We start from the raw sequence: 21,458 nt of genomic DNA on the forward strand, positions 1-21,458 counted from the left end.
ACCACTCTCAGGCTGATCAGTATTATGCCAGAGGGGTTACTCACTCACCTGTAAGGCGACGTGGTACCCCAGGAGAGATAGTCAGTGGGTCTCGGAGCTGGGCGAGGTACTATGGGCTGCTCCACGGCGGTCACGTCCCCTGAGTAGGATTTGAGCAGAGAAGCATTCTTGCTGGCCAGCATTGCCCTCTCGTTCCGGCGAAACTTGGCTCTCCGGTTCTGGAACCATACCTGGGGTGGGAAGCGCACAGACCCAACAACTATCACAGCCAGCTCTGCTGCGACACAACAGGACTCTGCAAAAGCAGGCTGCTTTGGCATGCCCATCAATGGAAACTCTAATGACAAGACAATTCTTAAGTACACCCTGATAAAGCCCTCATGCGAGGAACTGGCTCAGGGAGGTCCCTGAGGGATCAGGTCTGTCCTGTGCTGTAGGCGGCCAGGCCTGCGAGTGGTGTAGATGGTTTGCTTTGACCTTCAGAGGGTGTAGGCTTGCAAGATAAGAGCTGAGCAGCTCAAGATAATGTGAGCAGCCTGAGCACAGAACATCTGACATCCTGGCCTTGAATGAACCATATGAACAAGGCCAGGTTGGACAGAGCTTGGAGCAACCTCGTCTACTGGAAGGTGTCCCTGCCCATGGCAGAGAGGTTGGAACCAGATGATCTTTAAGATCCCTTCCAACCCAAACCATTCTGTGAACACATTTGACTGGGCAGGTGGTAAGTACAGTGGCAGATCAGGCCTGGCAGTGCTCCTCGAGGCATGGCATGCTTGGGACTGCAATACAGCATGACCCAGAAGCTTGGTGACCCTAGTGTGACACACAGACCTCAGAAATTTCTACTGCTGTTATGGAATGGCCTCACGACCACCCAAGGTGAGGCATGTCTGGATACAAGCTGTGGCAATTACCTGAACTCTGGCTTCAGTGAGGTTGACTCTGCGTGCAAGGTCTTCCCGTACAAAGGCATCGGGGTAGTGTGTCCTCTCAAAGACCCTCTCTAATGCCTGGAGCTGGCTGCTGTTGAAGGTAGTCCTGTTCCTTCTCTGCTTTCTTTTTTTCTTCTCTTCTGAGTTCAGCTGATCATCTAGGAAATACAATTGGGAGATGTCACAGGCTAGAAAGCTAAGAGGCCACAGCAATGGGGCAAAAATCCTCAACAGTTTCAAGATACAAAGGGCTTCCCAGCCCAACTACAATAAGACTTGTACCAGGTCTCTCAAGCTATCCCATGCCTCAGCTTCCTTATCTCTAAAAAGAAACAAAAAGGCCCAAAACACATCTCCCCATTCCTGGCAACCCTAGAAGCCTTTTCTGACTGCGAAGAATCATGAACTCCTGTTTTCTTTGCTTCAAATTTCCAAAGACCAACCTCACTGGGACATAATACAGCCCTCTGGGGTGAAGGCAAGTCCTCCACTAGCTTTTACTGGGAGAAGATGTGTCCATTCTTGAGCAAGGAAAGCGCAAGGAAACAGCTATTACTCTGGGCTTGACCAGAGCCAAGGTAATGCTGTTCTCTGTATGTAGCTCCAGTTGGCTTAAATGAGGACTAAGTTCTCTTATCCTCCCTGCATCCAGACCGAGAGGCGTCAATTCAGGCAGAGATGGGGAGCTGTGAACAAAGAGGTGTCAAACAGTGGAAATGAAGTGTGACTGTTACGGGCCTGAACAAGAGACAAGCACGACAGCCAGTTTCATTTGTATGCTTGCAAACCAAGGACATGGAAATACAGTCAGACAGACACAGGTAGCATTGTAATTGGGAAGCAAAAAACCCAGTCAGAGAAAGCCGGAGCATAAGCACGTTGGATACTGTTGACTGAAGAACAGTTGTGCACTCTCCAGCATCCCCTGCCTTGGCCAAGCCAGCAAGGTGGCGAGCACCAAACCGTGTGACCCATTAAGAGCATGTATTGTTTTGTGCCTGGTTTGTATTTCTTCCAGCAATAAATCAGTACATCTACACATCTGGAGTCAAACTTATCACTACTGCCTGTGCCTGCAGTCACTGGAGCAACATCAGTGCTGAGATGACTACTGAAATGGCTTTTCTTAGCAGATGTTGCACATGCCAGTGTAGCAGCAGTGATGGAGCTATCAATGCACAGACACTTGTGGGTAACACAGCCCTGGGCAAGCTGCAGGACTGGTGCAACCATCACCACGCACTCGTCCTTCTTCAAGTGCTCCAGCGTGTGTGGGGTCCCACCAAAACCACCTCAAGTTCCTGCAGCCCCAGCTTTTAATGCACCCAAGCACAGTGGGAAGAGCCCCAGGTGGGCAATGTCAGCGTGGTCCCACTGTCTTATGTAGAAGGACAGTAGTCACATCTGGGAGGATCTGAGCTAATACACATGTCAGCATGCATTAAAACATATTGTAGTATCTATAAAAATGCATGTGCTAGTGAATTAAATTTTAAGCTAATCACTGAGCACCTTGGCCTAGATGACAAACTCACCACTGAGAGTCCAGGGCTTGACCTGCTATATACAGTTGCAAATATCCCCTTGACGGTTGTTCCTTTTGCCATAGACAAATATGACAGCTCCCCTTGTCCTCCTGCTCTCAAGGCACTGGAAGAAGCTGACAAGGAAATTAAAGTCTATGGTTGTTGTCCTCACCACCTGTTTGTGTTGCTTTTCACAGCCCATCTGGTAACAGTTACTGCACCTGAACGCCTTTGGAGCGAGGCCCATCCATCTGGGAACAAAAGGACATTCCTCTTAAATTAAAGTAGGTTTTTCAAATTCCTGCAGGTTTACAGCTCCTTCTCCGACAGCCTGACAATCCCCGCAGACTTCTTTCCAGCCTGGGGATTCCTGGGTGCAAAAAATATGCCCTTGGTTTTCTTGTATCTGAGAGGAAGTGTTTGGAGACCAGTTTTTAACAGGCATGTTGAATTGTAAAGCTGAGCTGGGAAGAGACTGGCAGAGGCAGGAATGTGCAAGAGAAACAAATGCGCATGGGAATTGCAGGGCATTAAAACAAGGCTACAGGTAGAATCTGTCCCACTCAGGTGGTGGGAAGCGAAGTGGTGAAGCAGAGGGATGGGATTTAACCGCTGCAGAACACCAGGCACATATTTCTAGGTGCTGAGGGTGTGTTTATCGCTGTCACAGGGTCCATCCCTTATAAAGAAGCAGAAAAGTCCTGCACGTTCCTCTCTTGACTCATCATCAAAGCCATTACAAAAAGGGTCAGCGCTTTCCCCCTGGCTCTACTGGCGAGCTCTGATGTAGATGTAGTTGTGTACCACACATCACAGCAAACAGCGAAAAACAAGCCTCAGGGCACCATCGTCCCTCTGAAGGGCAGAAACATTGCAAGACCAGCTGCTGCAGAGAGGCCAATGTCGACATGGGTGTCTGGCCTTCTTCTGAGTTCTCCATTTGATGCTATTTTCTAATCTAAACCCTGCCTATGTGGACTGGATTAACAAATCAATAGAAGCCTTTGGGACCCCTTGGAAATCCCCTCCAGGCCTTTGAAGCATCAGTTCCTGCCCAGAAGAGGACACCCGTCTGGAAGCAGCACAAGTCCAAGTTCGTCTGGCCATCGCTCAGATCCTGCGTGACAGTTCCACATGAGGAAGGGTGAGCACATCACTCTGGGGAGCAAGAAGGGCCAAAACCCATGAAACACTGGAGAACAAGAATCCCTCCTGCCAAGCACGTTAGCACAATTTGCCTGGTTTCCTCCTGGCGTAAAGTGAGACACCGGTGATTCACAGCTCACCTCGTAATTACTGGACCCAAAAATAGCAGGGCCAAGGAATGGAAAGTCACAGGCAGTGGCCGTGTTGCGGTGACTCATGGTCGGTCAGTGCTGGCTAATGCACCTCCAGCATGGGCTGGCACGGAGCGGGGACGTGAGTCACCCCCTTTTTTCCAGGACGAAGCTGGATGGAGGTGGCTCAATGGTGAAGCACAACCTGTGACAGGAGCGCTGGGATTTTGAGATCTCTTTTCACAGCCCCTCTGGAAAGCACAACACAGCTAGATCCAAATGTCTACAGGAGTGGCTTCGGTAGCAGGAAAAAAAAATAATAACAGTTGTATTAGCTCAGAGTGCTGCTGGGTTGATGACTCCTTGTGTTTTGCCATGCAGACATGCCATATGTTGACGAAAAACTGCTAACAAGGGATTGTAGACGCCTAAACCCCAGGTATCTGCAAATGTCACCTTGCTCACAGCAGTGACCAGCTGCCTTCAACATGTCAGCAGGGTATTTTGTTTTTTTCTGCCATTATTTCTTTATCAGGAAACAATGCTGAACACTGTAAAATGGTATTCCTAAATAGTGTTGACAGCACTAATGCCTGAAGTCAGCAGAAACAGAGAGAAGAGGAAAATAGCCTTAAAGCTTTTTAGATGGGTCAGAAGTCTTTCATCAACATTCTTTTAATCAGAAATATTTTATTACAAGCAGTGTTCTCAAAAGCTGAGCTGCTTGCAAATGCATCCCCCAGAGAGATCGAAACGCACGTTCTCCTCTCAGGAACCCGATGCTGGAAAATCTGGGAATTCATTTCAAAACCCCAACCTCTCATGTTGGGCTGGGGAATTTTGTTTCCTGTTTCCACATTTATGTTTTTCCTGTGTTTTTTCTACATTCACCCACAACATGCAAAATCTGGTGTCACACACAAAAGCACTTCTAGGATGCACCATAGCATTTTCAGTTGCTCCTGGATGATACAGTACAAAGCGTCCTGTCCTTTTTCCCTTGTTCATCATGTCTCTTCTTGCAATGGGGCAGATCCAAACTTGAAAACTCCCTGATCCAGGTTCCTTTTTGCACAGTGGCTGTCCCAGTGTCCATGCCTGTCACTGGGGCACCGTCAGACGGCTCCTGTTGAGATGCCGCATTCAAAATGGAATGAGTTACAAAGCAAAACAGAGTAGAGAACTAAATGCCTACATATAAGTTACATGATCAGTATCTTTTCCACCAATACTTGCAACCACAACATATTTTGGATTTCCAGTTTGCAAGAATGCTTGTGCATACTTGCTTTCATTCCAGGTCAGAACAAAAACTAATTTCCAGATGGGATTACATTGTGTGGGCAGTTTTGAAAAGTTTTGATCAGTTCTATTAAGTCCAAAACCAGCTATTATAACATATTAATGGGATCTCAATTGAAGGTAAACAATTGGATTTAAGTAAGTGAGCAACAAACACTTAACCTCAGTATCACACATGGTAAGGCAGGAAAGATCTGTCACATCAGTTATATAAACTGAGAAAGGATTCCAGAAAGAAAATAAGGAATCACACTATAATCACAGCCTTCAAAATAAGAAGTTACCACTAAAGTTTGAACACAGATTAAAGAAAAACAAAACAAATTCTTTCGCAGAGAAAAAAAAAAATCAGAAACTAAAACCTCAACAACTAAAATCTCTTTCAAAATTAAAAAAAAAATAAAAAATCTTGCCAGCCAAAAAATAAGAAAGTTTTATTTGGAGTAATGGGGAAAGAAAGGAAAAGGAAGACTAGAAGTGAGAGGATTTTTTTTTCATTTGGTTTAAAGTTAAATTTAAAGAAGACTGAGAAATATTTCTGCAGGCCCCCCCCAGCTCCGTGCAGACGCCTCTTCCCAACAGCAGCCGTCCAGATAGTTACAGCCCTTTGCAGGCTCACGTTCCAGTTTTAGCCGCACTCTGCTTTGCTTACAGTTCATTATATCCCTCCAAAATATCGCAACACTTTTGGTGCGGGGCAGCTCTGTCAACTTATAAAAAAACAATGAACAAACAAAACAAAGACAAAAAACCCCAAACAACAAAAACTAAAACACAAAACAACCACCAAAAAAATACCAACAAGAAAAAACAACAAACAAAAACCCCAAAAATGTTTAATCAAGGCACCAGGAAGGGGAGTAGGAAGCAGGACAGGGACATACAAAATCCACCTGATGACACAGCCCTATCCCAACTGATTTGCGACGGGTCTCAAGTGACTTTGCACTCGTGTGGGATGCTGGAGACAAGCCAGCGTGCCACAGAGCTGGAGGGTCCCACCACCACTGCTCGCATAAAGACAAGACTGCACCCCATCAAGAAATAGTGCTGAGCCCAGCTGGGGTGAGGTTCTCCCTAACTGAGACCATCTCAACCTGAAAAGCCACTTTCCAGCCTGAAAACATCACTTTGGCATAAAATGGGAAAAAGCCTCATATCTCTATTTTCCCTCTGTTTGTTTTCTGTGTCTTCGACCACATGGATGGCCAGATCCATCGCTGGATTTGCAGCTTCTCGAGCATCGCGTGGAAGGACCCCGCTCCTCCGGGCAGCCAGAGCCCATCGGCCGGCAGCATCCGTCACCTTTGCCAAACGTGAGCAGGGACAGAAAAGGGGCAAGGAGACGCACATGGGTAAGATTTTGTGCTCAGAGCTGCCTGAAATATCTTTCTAAAACCTCCCAGGAGAGAACGAGTTCTGGTTTATATGTATTTCCATGCATGAAAAGTATTTTCAAATGGAAATAAGGTTTAACTTCAGGGTACGCAAATGCTACGCAGAGAAGTTATGATTACTCTACAGCAGACATCACAAACGTAGGCAACGTGGCATGAAGACGACACTTAAAATAAAACTAAGTACATTAAGGTGGGAGATGCCTATTTGCCTATTAAGTCACGTACTGAAGCCAGCCCTGATGAGCAGCAATACCAAACCCGGCCATACAACCACGATAACAGCAGGTTTGTGTTTGCGATTACAGGTCAGACTATGGAGATTTCGAACTATCATTTTTCTCCTATTACACAACACCGGCTGAGCTTTTTTCTGATCTTTGCTGTTTGTTTGGGTTTTTTTCTGCACCATCTGTGCACAAGACCTCAAATTATTTCAATTATAGAGAAAATACAAGTGTCTGAAGTTCCAGCCTTGTTAAGATCACAAAGAACACAGGACAAAAAAAAGGCAAAGAAACAGATGCAATAGTTCTTCTAAAAGCCTCCACTTTCCATCATCTCATAAACTAATCAGGTTCAATTTTTCCACACACATAAAGTTATTTTGTGCACAGAGAGTGGGAATTCAGAAAGGCAATACTGAGCTTTAATATTAAATGGAAATGTGTATTTTCAGCATCACCCACAGGACTACAGCAGTTCCTCTCCGAAGTGTCTGCAATGTGGAACCTATCAGGATAATTTTTAGCTGACCGCATACAAACAATTACATATCATTACCAAGCTGTGAATAGCTTTTGCATGGATAGCATGCCTACAGTCTCCTGTCGTGCTCGGCTCTGCCTGCCAGACCCGGGGAACTCGCTGAGGTCCTGCATGGCCGACGGTGAAGCCTTCAGTGTCCTGCACCAGGATGGACCTCCTGCCTGTGCCTTGGCCAAAAGGGACATTTCAAGGTGGGTTTCAAGGCACAGCACCAGCTGGCGACTCTCACCCACCACGAATGAGGTCTTGGGGTTGCTGCCTTCCTGGTGGAGCGCCCATAGACATCTCTGAGCTTTATCCTATGGCAAATGTAAGACAAACCCTCTTTTCAGGGTGGGTTCAGCTCTGGTGCTCGGCCTCTCATCTGCTGGGAACCTGCAGAGCACATGGGCAGTTACAGTGGCTAAGATGTGCATCCTCCCTAACCACGTCAACGTCCCCACTTGCTGGAGTTGACAGAAGAAATTATGCTTGTTAAAAAAAAGTAATCATGATGGAATGGAAATTCAGAGAGTCTTGCTGGAAATACATGATGGCAAGTGTTAATTACTGGGAGAACAATATTTGCAGGAGAAAAAATAGACATCCTTTTCCAGAAATTAGTACAAAGCCATTGAAAGTCCCCCTAGATCCCACAGACCAGCCCAAGTTCTGCTGTAACAGCTCTGCTTTTATATTGGCTAGGGTTTTCCTTCTGGGCATCCTACAGCTCATAAGGCACATGGCTTAGTCCTGCTCTTCTAACAAGCCTTTCCGCCAGGTCTCGGGGTCAGAGCGTTCCCATAATACAATAAGCACTGTATGGATCTCATAAGCTCCAAGGCACAGTATGTTATGTGTTTGGAATTCCTTGTATGCTTTTATACTTTGTTTTACATATTGTAATTTTTATATGCATTACCACATTGATCCTTGGAAAATTAATTTAAAAAAAAAAATATAATCAAAAGCAAACACATATTTTAAAAGCCTGCCAGCGGCAAATCACATTCTGTGAGACTGCACTTTGTAACTGACAAAGAGACCAAACCACCAGACCGTGGCAGCGATCCAGCGGGGTAGATTTACCAGGCTCGGGAGGGGACAGGATCCAAGGGGGCTGTAGTCCCCGCAGAGTCCCTCATTAGGGGAGCGCGATGCCGCAAAAGCCTTGGACCTGTGACAGAGGAGCAGAAATGCAATCGCACAGCCAAACCCCACCACCATACCCAAAGGTATTGTATCTAAAACGGTCTGTGCCTCCCAGCGCAGTGCCTCCTCTGCAATGACGTCCAGCCGCTGGTGCCAGCGTGACCACCAGACCTTCCCTGGAGAGCTGGAGCACCTCGGCCATCACAGCTCCTTCCTTCTTCTTGCATAAGACCCAGGATCGGTGTGCTTGGCAGCGCAAAACATACGTGAAGTCACAGCTTTGCGAGTTCAGGGGTTTTATTTCCAACACCCACATCCTCTTCCCATCAGCTCCCCTTCCCATGCCATGTGTTCTGATGTTTCATCTCAGGAACGGCATTCACGCAGCCAAGATCAAACTTCCTAACCTCCACCCTGCCCCATCAGTATTTTCTCATTTCCAAAGCCGCCTCTCTACACTCTTGGCCCCCTCCCTGCCCCAGTTCATTCCAGATAACTTCTTTCTCCTCTCCACACCCTTTCTTGTCCTTTCTGCAAAGGCTTGAAAAGCCAGACTGTGTAATGCTGTTGACCCCAACGTGCATGTGGTAAATATCTAAACCACCGCAACAGCTGGGAATATTCTTCTTAAAGAGTCACCACTGCACTTAGCTTGACCATCTAACAAGGATTTCCCATGCAGGAGCAGACTGGCGCACCCATATCCATGCCCACCTGGATACCACCAGCTGCCTCAAAGACAGTGGCAACAAACCATCATGACAATCAGACAAGGACAGGCTGGCTATTCATCTATTTTCCACCCTGCAGTGAGCTCTATAGGGTTCACGTTACAGAAAAGGCACACAGTATTATTTTCACCTGCTTCCTTGCTGGATTTACCTGGTGTCCCTTTTTCTTTATGTACAGAGGTGACCCACAGACCTATAGCTGGATCTAAACAGGTGTCACCTATGCCCCAGGTTTCAGGGATCAATACACCCCCTTTGATGCCAAGCTGTTGGGACAAGAGTTCAACAAAATACAGAACAAGTCAGGGAGACTCCCCCGCTGTAGGGACCAAGCACGGGGTGGATTTTGATTCCTTCCGTAGGAAGGAGTTCCTAGGAAAGAGCAAAAACAATATGGTACTGGTGCTTGGGCCAGGTGTTAATGGGGTGTACTGGAGTCAGGAGCACAACACAAACAATACTATGGTTGCTCCAGCCCTTTGGGATGGCACATTTCAGTCTTTTCCAGGTCTCTCCAGCTCTCAGAGCAGTTCCAGAGACCAAAACAGAAACCAGTTCCACTCTCTTCTGATGGCCACAGATTCAGAGGGTTGACTGTCCCTGCTAGTACTCACACAGAAGGATGCATCAGCAGCCACAAAGTGGGGACCCGGGAGCCCCCTCCCACTGCACACCCACCTGTGCTCTGGGCAACACCACTTCTTTTAAATTGTCTTTGTAGTTAAAAAAAAGTCCAAAAAATCCTCATGAACTTTAGCTAGAAAACTTTCTAACAGGGAAAATTGGAGATTTTTTGTGAGAATCAGATAAGTGTATAAAGAAAAAAAAAGGAAAAAAATCCCTTTTTTTAAAAAAAAGGGGTTGCCAAGACAGAAAAGGGCTGCTTCGGCAGGGATTAATTTTCAGTCCATATATACGTTGCAGACGAACCACTTAAATCTTTGAATTGGCTCATTTCCAAATGTTGCGGTAGCCGCAAGAGTCTGCAAACGTCACCCAGCAATCTCCTGCCCGCACCGGGAAAGACTGACTCAAGCTGACCGGCTCCATGAATGTCTCTGCTTGTTCAGGTCCCCGCGAGGCCCCCCGTGCTGCTCAGAAGTGCCATCATTAAACAGCCCCGACCCGACTGGATCTGGAAACTCACTTGGATGGCTTTTTTTTTTTTATATGTGGGACCTGCGCAAGCAGACAGACAGACAGACAATGACCGGTGGGATGTGCGTGCCAGCTGGCCCCACCGGTAGGTAGAAATGCTGTTCTCAATGGATATTTCATCTGTGTATTGTTGAAACATCCAGGACTGCAAACTGCATGGCACAGAACGACTGTGCTGGGACCACAGGGCGCCGCGGGCTGGGAGAAGGGGAAGTGCAAACGACGGCAAGAACATTGAAACCAGTTCTCCAAAGGCTATGCTCCTGTTTCATTAGCATCCAAGAACAAATGTGTTTCGACCAAATCAGACCATCACTGCCATTGCCCCTATCAAGCAAACTGGACTGAAGCCACTGCAGACTCTCGCTTAGAAATCCAGATTTTGACCGTTAATGCATTTTACGGGTCCCTCTTGATCACAAATGGAAAAACGATGGCATCTGAGATCCAGAAATAACAAAATTTGAGCCCAGCTCTCAGCACCCAGCCCACCTGCCTCTTCCAAGGGCTGAGCATCCCAACCAGGAGCATGTCCCTCAAGTGGGGGATAAAGTACCTTTACAACGCCTATCGCTATGGGAAGGGAAGGGATTAGAACATGTAGGGCCTTTTCCAAACAACTCTTTCTCTTTCCCAGGTCCATAGTGAAAACCTGCTCTTCTAAGGCCAGGGGACAGGGAGGAGGGACAAGGCTACTGCTGGGCTCTGGAGGCTTTTTGCTGGACACAGGGACATTCAGCAAAACAGGGGGGTGGATGGGACAGACCACAGGCTCCAGCATGCTCCGCTGCGGGATGCAAGGGGAAATCAGGCTCAGATCCACCTCCAACCTTAGTCTCTTCTGGCCAGCAAATGCATTTCACATTAGCTAATAAATTGCTACATCTTATGTTTCTTTGCCTGCTGGAATGATGAATATTTTGGAATGTATTTTGAATGGTTCCCTGCCAGAGTCAAACAATCGTCTAGAGATTTTAAATCAAAAGGCTGAAAAATGGAAACCTCGGTATTTCCACAAAGTTCACTGAAGTTTGAAAAGCACAACTCCCAGCAGAGGAGGCAGAATAATGATTGTCAGAGCTCCTGCGAATTGGGGCAAACAAGGGATATGTTGGAAATGACACTCCCTAGTACAGAGTAATCTTTGCCTCCAGGTGATGAATATATTACAGGATATCTGCTTATTGCTGCCCTTAATCTGGCTGAAATGTCAGATACTGTAACCTGGAGGATCCGGCAATTTAGGACACCCATACCGAGACGCAGGATATCTCGCCACAAAGCGCTGCTTTCAGTTTGGCACAGGGCTAGCTGACAAGTGCTGCTGTTCTAGCACAATTTAAGATAATTTATGCCTTTTCAAAGGCTCTACCTAACGAATCACATCCGTTGCCAGACTAAACACATCTTCACCTAGCAGAGGAGTATCTCGAGGTGGCAGAGGTCAAGAAACACCACTAAGCTGTACCCCGTCCCCCTCCTCTGACTGCTGCATCCCAGCAGCTGCAGGAGCCCAAATCAGTTCATGGGGACGACCCGTCATCACGCAATGAGGGCTGAGCAAGGTCAGCACAACCCCAAAGCCTGGATGCAAAGTCTCCATCGATAAAGGAGACCATAAGTGGTCTGATCTCATCGGAGCAGCTACGGATGGAGTGGGTCCAAGAAATAAGTTGCTCTCTCCCCCGCGGAGATGGGCTGTCTAGACACATTGGCAAAGCCGCACTGCCGAGTTTGCAGGGCTGCATCCTTTTTATACAAGAAGTCTGTCATATATACAGCCTGTCAAATACACCAAATTCCTGTCCCCTGGCCTGTTAGCATGGGCATTTTTTCAAACTTCCTTGTGTCAGTCATGTCCACAAATGCCAATTATGCTTAATGAGAAATTTTTAAACAGTTTGTTTTGGTTTTCCTACGAAAACATCTTACAATTTTTTTTTTTATCAACCCTCTGGCAAAATAATTTTCTGGTTATTTCATTATGTCAGTTTTTACAAACAATTAAAGTAAAAATAAAATAAGTACTTTTAGGCCAAGAAACACTGATACGAATTTCAGTGGAAAACCTAGTGAAAAAAAAATTCTCTAAATAACAAAAAACTATTGAACAAAACCTGTGGGAGTCAGGTGATGTTTTTCACTCGGAAAACAGCTATGCTTGAGGATATTTAGAGAAAGTATGCCTAGCTTCAGGCAACATCCAACACAGTATGTCAGCGTATGTCTAAAACCATCCCTCCTGATGAACGGCAGAATGAGGGCTTTTGGCCCAGATCAAAGCCCTCCTGAAATCAATAAAAGACCTTCCACCAAATTCAGGCTCACGGGCGTATATTATACAGACTTTTTCATCATCAGAGGATCCACATTTAGAGAAATGTGTGTCAGGACCGGTGCAGGTTGAATATCTTGTGCAAATTCAATCTTACCCCAGGGGGAAAGGTGGCCTGACAACATGAATTCACCATGTCTCTGCCAGACTCGTGTCCCTGGCGCCCCCACCATGCTCCCAGCTCTCGGTGAAGCTGTATTTGGGGGAAGAGCTTTGGGAGATGGCAACAAAACCAGCAGGAAAGCAAAGGTGGGGACAGCAGGCAGAAGAGCAGGGTGGGTTTTGGCAGCCAGGGAAAGTCCTCAGCTCCAGCTTTCCAAAGGACTGTGAGGGAAGCCAGCCTGCTCCTCTGTGGCTCCGTTTACTTCTTCGCTTCACCTTGCCCATCTGTTTAGACATCCCACTCTTGGAGGACATGTTATGCCAATATCTTTGCTCATAACACATCTAGTAGTCCCATACTTATAGGGGTGCAGACAAAACGCAAATCACTACAAAATAAACCAGAAGTGGGATGCATTCACATTACAATTGTGCCATTTATGCTGTTGAGTTTCACAGCACGAAGAATAAATTAAGAGCAAGTAATTAAAGCACTTTCAGTATATCGTATAAAGGTATACAGCAGCCATTGCATTTCAATTGCATAAGCAAATGCCAGCTGGTATACTTGTGAGTATGGCTGACAGCATTTTCTAGTCATCATCAGTCCTAACAGTGAGACTTCATATCAATACTGGCTCTGCTCTTCACCCTTTGCAGAAAATCTGTTGGTTCTGATTCATAAGTGAAGGCAGATGGACTTATTTCAGGTTAGCAGGGCTTCATAGCAAGGTTTAACAGCAGCCCAACACCTGCTGGGCACTGTCATGTCCCTGTGTTAGGGCTTCTCCAGCACGTGGCTCCTGAAGCTCAGGCTTGGTCCCTCTGGGTCAGCCACAGCCATGGCCGTGTGACAGCGGCTGAGCCGGCACCATGCCCTGGATCACCCACTCCTGCAGTGCAGCGGCTCCCTCAGCCGCCTCAACCTACCGAACCATCAGCCCAGGGTTTGGGTGTCTAGGCTGATTTAGGCAGAAGTGACCACAGGATGGGCTTTCCACTCCACTCCACCTACTGCAACCCTTGAGGGGACTTCTGAAATCACCTCGCCCTTAGGGGAAAAAGCTCAGCCGCTCCCGGCTGCTCACAGAAACCTCAAGAGCCTTCCACATCACTTGGGAAATCTCTGCCAACCTCTCTGGTCACAGGAGCAAGTGTTCAGGTGACTCCTTGTCAGAGGTGGCTTCCTCCCTTCTCCTCCTTGTGCAGCTCTCCATATACCTCCTGGAAAAGGGTACTGAGGAGGGACACCATGGCTCAGGATGAAGGTCCTCTCCTGCCAGCCCCAGGCTCCCACCACGCTCTGGAAGTGCTGGCAGTAATGCTGTGCAGGGACTGGTGAGCGGTCACAAGCGGCCAGATACAAAACTCTTGGCCATAGGCCACCACCAGCCCGCACCCTGCAGGCACACCCTCCAACCTTCCCCAGCCCGCCCACAACAGCTCTCCAAGCTCCCCCTCGGTCACAGCAACTGAATTTATATGGAAAGACTGAGAGCTCAGCACGGGAATCCAGTGTCCTAATCTGCCAACTGTACCTGCAGCCTGAACAGAGCCTGGATTTTCTGAGATGGGTCAGCTTCTATCCCAGGCACAAGGTACAGCTACAGAGTGGTGCTGGGTGGACCAAAATATCTCCCAGGCAGGTCCTGGAGCCTTTGCATATTGCTATGCAAAGAACATTGCCATGCAACATGGTGTAACAAAGATCAGAGCACTCAAAGAGCCACAAACCAGCTCAGAGAGAACTAAAGCAGAACAGTTTAGCCCTGAAATAGGTCCTCTTTTTCTTTTAAGCGCAGCTCATTAAATGTTTGCTGGAAAAACAGAAAAGCATTTTCCACAGAGAAGAGGACATCCAAGAAAAGCCCTTTCGGACATAAATTGGCAAGAGGCTCCCAAGCATTTATCTTCAGCATAGAATGTGCTCTGTCAGGAGGGCTGTAACTAACAATACGCCGAAAAACATGCCACAGACTTCCACTGTATTTTATTTGGCACTAAGGGGTTATTCCTCAGCACAAAGTATTTGCAACTGGCATTGGTTAAACGAGAAATTACAACCTTCAAAAGACCTATTTAGTGTCAGCTGCAGAAAGTACGGAATTTGCCATCGGCTTCGATGACAACAGATTATGCCCCATAAAACACTGCAAACATGCTTGGCTACAATGCTCGGCATGAGCTGCCAGTTCAGCAGGGGGACGGGGGACTCGGCGCTTCTGCCCCTTCTCAGGAGGCTGCCGCCTGACTTAGGACTGGTGAAACCCCCTCCCCAGCCCTCCAGCTCACATGCCTGCCAAGTTCAGCCACAAGGCTCGAGATACGGCAAGCGAGAGCCTTGCAAAGCTGACAGACAGCTCACAAAGCTGGACTTGTGCTGGATCTAGCCAGGCTGCAAAGAACCTCCAAGCCACACTGCTGTATCTTGCTCCATTTGGAGCAAAATACCCCAAGTCTGTTAGCCCCACGGCTAAGTGCTAAGGAGGAATAAGAGGGAATTGTCTCATTCCTCTGGGATGGACTGAAGTCAACAGTATGGATGGCTCGGTAGGGCATGGAACCCAATGGGTAGGTTACCTGGCTCCATGCCCAAGGTGGAGATTTGGGAGCTCCATCACCTCCTGATCCTGCACAGCTCAGCTACATCCCAGGATGAGAGACTCAGGATGAGAGACAGTTGTGCTGCCCTTGTCCCATGGGATTATTCCCAATCTCTGAGAGGAGGAAAGAGGTCTGCAAGCACACTCCCCAGGCCTTCAAACCTCTTTCCACTCTGGCTTGCTGAGCGCTCCAGAGAGGTAAACCTCAGAGTCGGGAAATCTTCCTGGTGTTTGCTCAGGATGAGTGCCTCTCTGCAGAGAGCGTGTATGCTTGGGGAAGGGGAAGACAGTCACCTGGTCCCATGCTATCCGAGATAACCTGGAAAACGTGACAGAGATTCTTGGTCCAGAAGCAATCACTGCCTCAGCTCTCAGAGCGGGTTCCAGAGAGGTCAGAGAGCTGGGTTTTCCTACCACAAACCCGGAGCTCATTCAGCGAGCTGTAAAACGCTCCCACCCACACGCTCTGCAAGAACTTTACAGTTTCCTTCCCCACCCCAATTCAGAGATGCACAGCTAAAGCAGACCTAAAGAGACAGAGGTTTATTGGGCAAAGACCAAATGTTTACCTTGCCCTGGCAAGATATTGAACCATTCACAGGAGTAGTGCAGCAACAACAAAAAGCAAAGGGGGAAAAGGAGACTTTTTGCACATTGCTGCAGCCAGCAGCCTGCCCTGTGTTAGCACACTCCACTTGAGCACTTGTAAAGCCCAGATGCCTGCCTGGCATCTGCAGCCTCTGAGTTAACCCCTGCTCCTGCAAGCCCAGGAATTGTCACTTGGCTTGAAATTGTGTGTGAGTCTTTACTGGGCTGGGGGAGAATGGATGGCTTTGCTCTGGCTGTGCCGCCCAGTGCTGTTCATGCACAGCAAAAGCAGCTAAAACAAGACCAACTTAGATGTTCATGGACCACAAGCTGGACCCTCTGTAGGAGAGCAGCATCGAGATGTACTTTTTTTATCCCAGATATTCACACAACCCCAGAATCTGAAGCTTAAAAACAAACAAACAAAAAAAAACCTAAAAGCCACAGTTCTTCAAGGAGTCACAGAAATGCTGAGACCAGATTTCAGTCCGCTGTACTGGCATGTGACATCCATGCAGCAAGGGACATTCCTCCTATAAAGGCTTCAGGCACTTTGTTAGCGAGCCAAGCAAAAGCTGGTGTCCTGGTAGTAAAGGTCTATCGTTAAGCCAGTTGGCCCAATTTGAAAAGCTGAAGTGTGACAGCAAAACCCATCTGCAGAGCCCTTTGATGCTCAAGCCACTCGCTATCAGGCACTAAGTACAGATTGAAATGCCCAACTTGAGGCAACCACATAGGAAAATCTCGGCCATTTCCCGCTCCAGAAGTCAGCCAGCATTTTCGACAGGGCATACCCTGAAGTCCTCTCCTAGCTCTTTGTCTGGGAATAAAAAGGCCTTTAAACCCCACTCTCTTTACACAAAGACTCAAGGGGAGACCAAGCCAACACTGTCAAATGATTGTATCAGAATTATGTTTTATTTCCCAACATCTGATGGGAAGAAGCATATCAAACCGCATGTCATCTGCTGCCGCCGCCTCGTTCCTGCTCAACTCACAGCAGACACAGCGATCTGTCCCAGCTTAGACGCTGCTTTTACTTTGCAGATAGTTTAAGTGCCCCTGATGAATAGGGACGCTTTCCTGAACCAAAAGCAAGAGGAAGAAAAACCCAAGCCTTCACATAAATTAAACCTAAGTAATGTTTGGACCGAATCTGTTCTCAGCATTAGAAGGATTGCATGAGCTGGAGACAAAAAGCTTTTAAGCTAGAGAATTCATCCCCTCATCCCTGATGAAGGATGGATGGGTTACTAAAACAAATATTACATTTCATTCTGGCTAACAGCACTCTGATCTTGCCTTACATGAACAGGGAAGGCAAAAGCACTCCCAATTATTATCATTTACACACAGATGATTTCAAGTCCTCTTGCTTGCTGAGCTGGGGCTGTCGCACAACATGCAGGTTTCTCCCACAAACCTCTTCTGGTGCTCAGGCATTTGCTGTGCAGTTGCTCTGGCAGTTTTACTGGATCTATCATCCTGGCACAGAGGTATCCTCCCCAACCTGGCAGTCCCCAGTACCTGAGCATCAGCCTTTCCAGCTCTCAGGTACAACCTGTCACCAAAAACTGCCCATGACTCCAGTTCTCACACAGAAAGGGCTTTGACTTCTCTCAAGTCATTAGAGAAAATGAGCCTGGGAAATTTCAAGGCTTGAAACCCAAGAATTTCAAAAAGTTACTACTGATAGTAACCAAAGGGGTGATACCTCCTGTGTTTGCAAGAGCAGAGAGTACATTTGCGTGGCACAGATACTGCTCCCAAGCTATCAGGTGTCCCACCGTGGGTCTTGCCTTTAAACTGTAAGATAAAGTGGGAAAGGTTGTTGGAAAACCACATTGAAACTCACTTCCTCTCTCCTGGCTCTCCCTTTTCCTTGCTCCCTGTGCCAGCTGAGTTCAAGGCAGGCTGTGTCTTGTTCAGAGTGCCCCTTGCCACGTTGGAGTGAAGCAAGTCACAGATGGGCTTCAGCCCTTTGAAGCAGCCACAACAGAGAGGACATCCTCTCCCCAGGGACGTGCCACGTGGGGCTGGCCCAGCCACCGGGACAGCAAAGCCACCGTGCAACGTGTGGCAGGAGAGAGGCAGTGACGGAGGAGAAGCTGAGGACAAGAGCTTGCTCCAGCCTCCGGCAGGAGTCGGGCACCCGCTGAGGAGGCTGTGTCCTCAGCTGGGCTGCTTTGGGCACTGAACCCCTTGGAGGTGCCTTCCAAAAGGGCAGCTCAGCTTCCCCAGCTGGTTTCAGCTGGGTTTCTGGAGAAATCGCTTACAACGTGACATGCTCTTTGCCTCTGATCCCCCTAGCAGTTTTTTAGTTGTTCGCCAGTTTCGACCTCAATTTGACAATATGAACGGGAACTCTGAAGATAACTCAGCTCCTAGAATTTTAATGAAAACCCGATGGCTCAGTAAAAGAAAAGAGGTGTTATTAATGCCAGCAGTGAGGGATCAAGCAGCTGGGTGAGCCCAAGCTCTTACAAGACACTCAAGAATCCAGACCAGGTCACTGTTCTGCCAAAGCAAAGGGAAACCCCAGCAGAGCTCAGCCCCCATTGCTCCATGGACATCCCAACCTGGAGGTGCACAGCAGCAGGAGCATCATCATCAACAGCTGCCTCCTTCACATCACAACCCACACCATCCTCGGCAAAGCCAGAGCGGGAAGAAGCTGGCACTCAGGACGGGCAAGCAAGCCCCGGGTTTTAGTACAGATGCGTCAATCTTGATAACTATTAAACCAGAAGAAAGTGGAGAGCAAGGTGGTGGGGAGCGCAGCACCGACTCTATCTGTGTGCCCTGTGCAGGGAGGACAAGCAGCCCATGTTCCTGCGGGACCCTGGCCATACCACACCATTCATCCACCCACGTTTCCCTCCCCTTTCCGCAGCCACAGCCCTTTCTGTGGGCTGGGACCAGTAGATGGCACCAGAAGAACAGAAATGCCCCTCACTCCTGGCCTCTGCAGCTCCCCAAGTCCTCCTGCAGCATCACCCCTCAAACACAACTAGGCACTGGTGCCAACCAAGGGCTCTCTACTTTAAAAAAGGAAAAAAAAAACCCAAAGTTGTTTCTTTTGATTTTGAGACTTATAAAATCTTCCCCTATCTCTCTCAACACAGATGCTGCTTTTAAATGCAAAAGAAAATCAAAGTGTTTACCCAAAACATCTGCTTTCTCCATAAATGATTTAATTTGGAGGTATCCCCCCTTCAGCTGGAACTCACAGAAATTTCCTGCCTGTAGAGATGAACAGAATCTGTTTCTCAATGTAGAAGCAATTCACCCAAGAAGTGCCTCACTACATTTCTAGGTAGGAAGGTGCCTGTCTCTTTGGCTGTTTTGACTGTCAACATTGCTAAAGGAAAATGTGGTACTTCTTCCCAAGCTGCTTCTGCTGTTAGCTAAAGCAAACATCCTTGATCCTGGTGGGTTAAGCATCCTCTCAACTCTCTCAAAACAAGCAACAGGACCAGTTCGGGTCAGGGTGGGCATTTCTCCCAGAGGTACCAGCCTCTCTCTTGCACACCAGATAAGCAAGAATTTTTATCTTAACAGAGAGGCTGACCTAAAGCAGGACTAACAGACAGGGAACAGCCTGCAACAAAATCCAGCCACGTCACAGCCAGTTCAGGATGACCCTACTCACACGTGTGCCTTGCGGTCCCTCCTGATTGCAGCAATGAATAGCCATGTTTCCAGGAGGACCTGGACGATGATGCTGATGGTCTCCAGGGACACTCGCTGCAGTGCAGACAGGACTCTCCAGTTCCCAGCTCAGCTGCAAAGTATGACGAGGTACCCGAGCACAACACAGTGATGCTGAACGCCCAAGAGCTGTGCTGTGGGAGGTTTAACATTGTCATGGAGGTGCCAGGATTTTTTCAGAAGCTTAAATCCTGCTGGGAGTCAATCTGAGACACAAATTCTGAGACCTTCTGACTTCTCACACCCGGACTGAGTCTTGAATATGGCTCAGCCCAGCAAAGTTTTAAGAGGAGCTAAATTATTTTGATCTTTTCCCCTCATCCCCATTATCAATCATACCAAAGCAAAGCATAATTGCTCCAAATCATTTGCCAAACCATTTCTTGCCACATTATTTTACTTAACAGCCCTTCTAGAAATGGAGCACATTTGGAAACCTCTGCACTTCCATTCTCCTTGACCAACAGTGTGTGTGCACAAGCACGTGGCCATGAGCACTGAACACTGGTCCTGGGAAATGCCCAGCCTGGTGGGGTGGAGGAAGGCTCCTGTCCCCACGGGCCAGCCATGAGGGCTCTGTGCTATGAACACTCTCGGAAGAGTCATCTTTTCATGGTCCGTTGGGCCTTCCTGGTTTCAGTGGGCTCCCTCCCGGCTGGCAACAAGAGAATGCAAAATGGAGTGGAGACACAGAGACACACAAGATGGCTCTAGCCATCATGGTCCACCCTATTGATTTCGAGTCCCTCCGTACTATGAGAATGCTGAGCAAGTTTATCCTCCTTTCCCACCATTGATTAGATTTGCAGCTCTCCCTGTTTTCCTCATTTTACCCAAAGCCAACTGTCTTGCGATTACAAGAGACACTGTTAACATAGACTCTCAACCTGGCCAGAAATACCAGAAATGTCATGCAACAGCCTGTTTTCTTCAGAGTTACAATAAACTCAGAAGTCCTGAAATACGAGAGCAAGTTGGGCTATTTTCATGTCTGATGTTCACCCTTCATAGGAAAACCTCTGCAGAGCCATCTCTGCTATTCCTAACAGCGGGATTTTGGAGAGGGGCTTGTCCTATAAATGAGCGTGGCAGCTGGTTCACATAAGGGCCTGAGTTATGACCAGAGATGAGGACATTGCTTTTCTTTTGTGTTTCTTGCTATGTTTTGGTTCAAACCTGTAAATAGCCTCGCACCGAGTGGATGTGCATTCTCCATCTGGTCCTGTGATCCAATTTCCTGGCAGGAACAGCCCTGACATGGAATTGCGCAGGAATGCTGCAGCGTGTCCGTCCGTCCCACAGCTAGAGCCGAGCTGCTCGGTTTTCTGGTTTCTGTGCGAGACCCAGTCACAGCATTTCACCCAGTTACCCCGGCTAGGGAGACCAATAAGTCACAGCTGACAAAAGCGGCTCTTCCAAAAGGGCTTCCAGACATTCACGGACAGAGAAGCCAACGCTCTCCTTCAGAGTTATTTCTAGTGATTACACAGCATCTCACGGTTAAAAAATGCATGTTTTCTACCTCCTTTGAATGCACGTCTGGCTATTGCTCCCAGCCACTGGCTCTTGTTCTATCTTTCTCTGATGGATTAAAGCACCGAGGCAGGGAGAAAGACCTCTTTCTAGAGAGTCATAGAAAGGAGGATTCAAATCCATCACCACAAGTGTCTGGAATGACTCTCGGCATTGCACAGGCCGAGAACGACGGTGATATGTCACACCAGCAAAATGGCTCCCGCTCAAAGTGGAGACTAGGAAAGCACAGCAGAGTGCAAAGCCCTTCCAAGGACGCCTGGAGAGAACCGGGAGCCCAGCACCACTGCTGGCAGGAAAATCAGGATTCAGCACCCAGCCCTGCAGAGTGCTCCAACCCTCCGAGAACAAGGCGTCCTCT

At 47.8% G+C, this 21,458-nt stretch overlaps 1 protein-coding gene across 1 annotated transcript in view; it reads right to left on the minus strand.

Moving 5' to 3' along the window:
• The window catches only part of PRRX1 (paired related homeobox 1), a 38,677-nt gene that overhangs the window by 5,297 nt on the left and 11,922 nt on the right, over positions 1-21,458 (minus strand). Inside the window, exons 2-3 of the mRNA XM_080348845.1 lie at positions 918-1,093; positions 49-230 (exon numbers count right to left, since the gene is read on the minus strand). Of these exons, the coding sequence (XP_080204971.1) occupies positions 49-230; positions 918-1,093 (358 nt within the window). The remainder of the gene's footprint in view (positions 1-48; positions 231-917; positions 1,094-21,458) is intronic.

The sequence above is a fragment of the Nesoenas mayeri genome, assembly GCF_963082525.1.
Source record: "Nesoenas mayeri genome assembly, chromosome: 8".
In the NCBI taxonomy this organism is placed as follows: Eukaryota; Metazoa; Chordata; class Aves; order Columbiformes; family Columbidae; genus Nesoenas; species Nesoenas mayeri.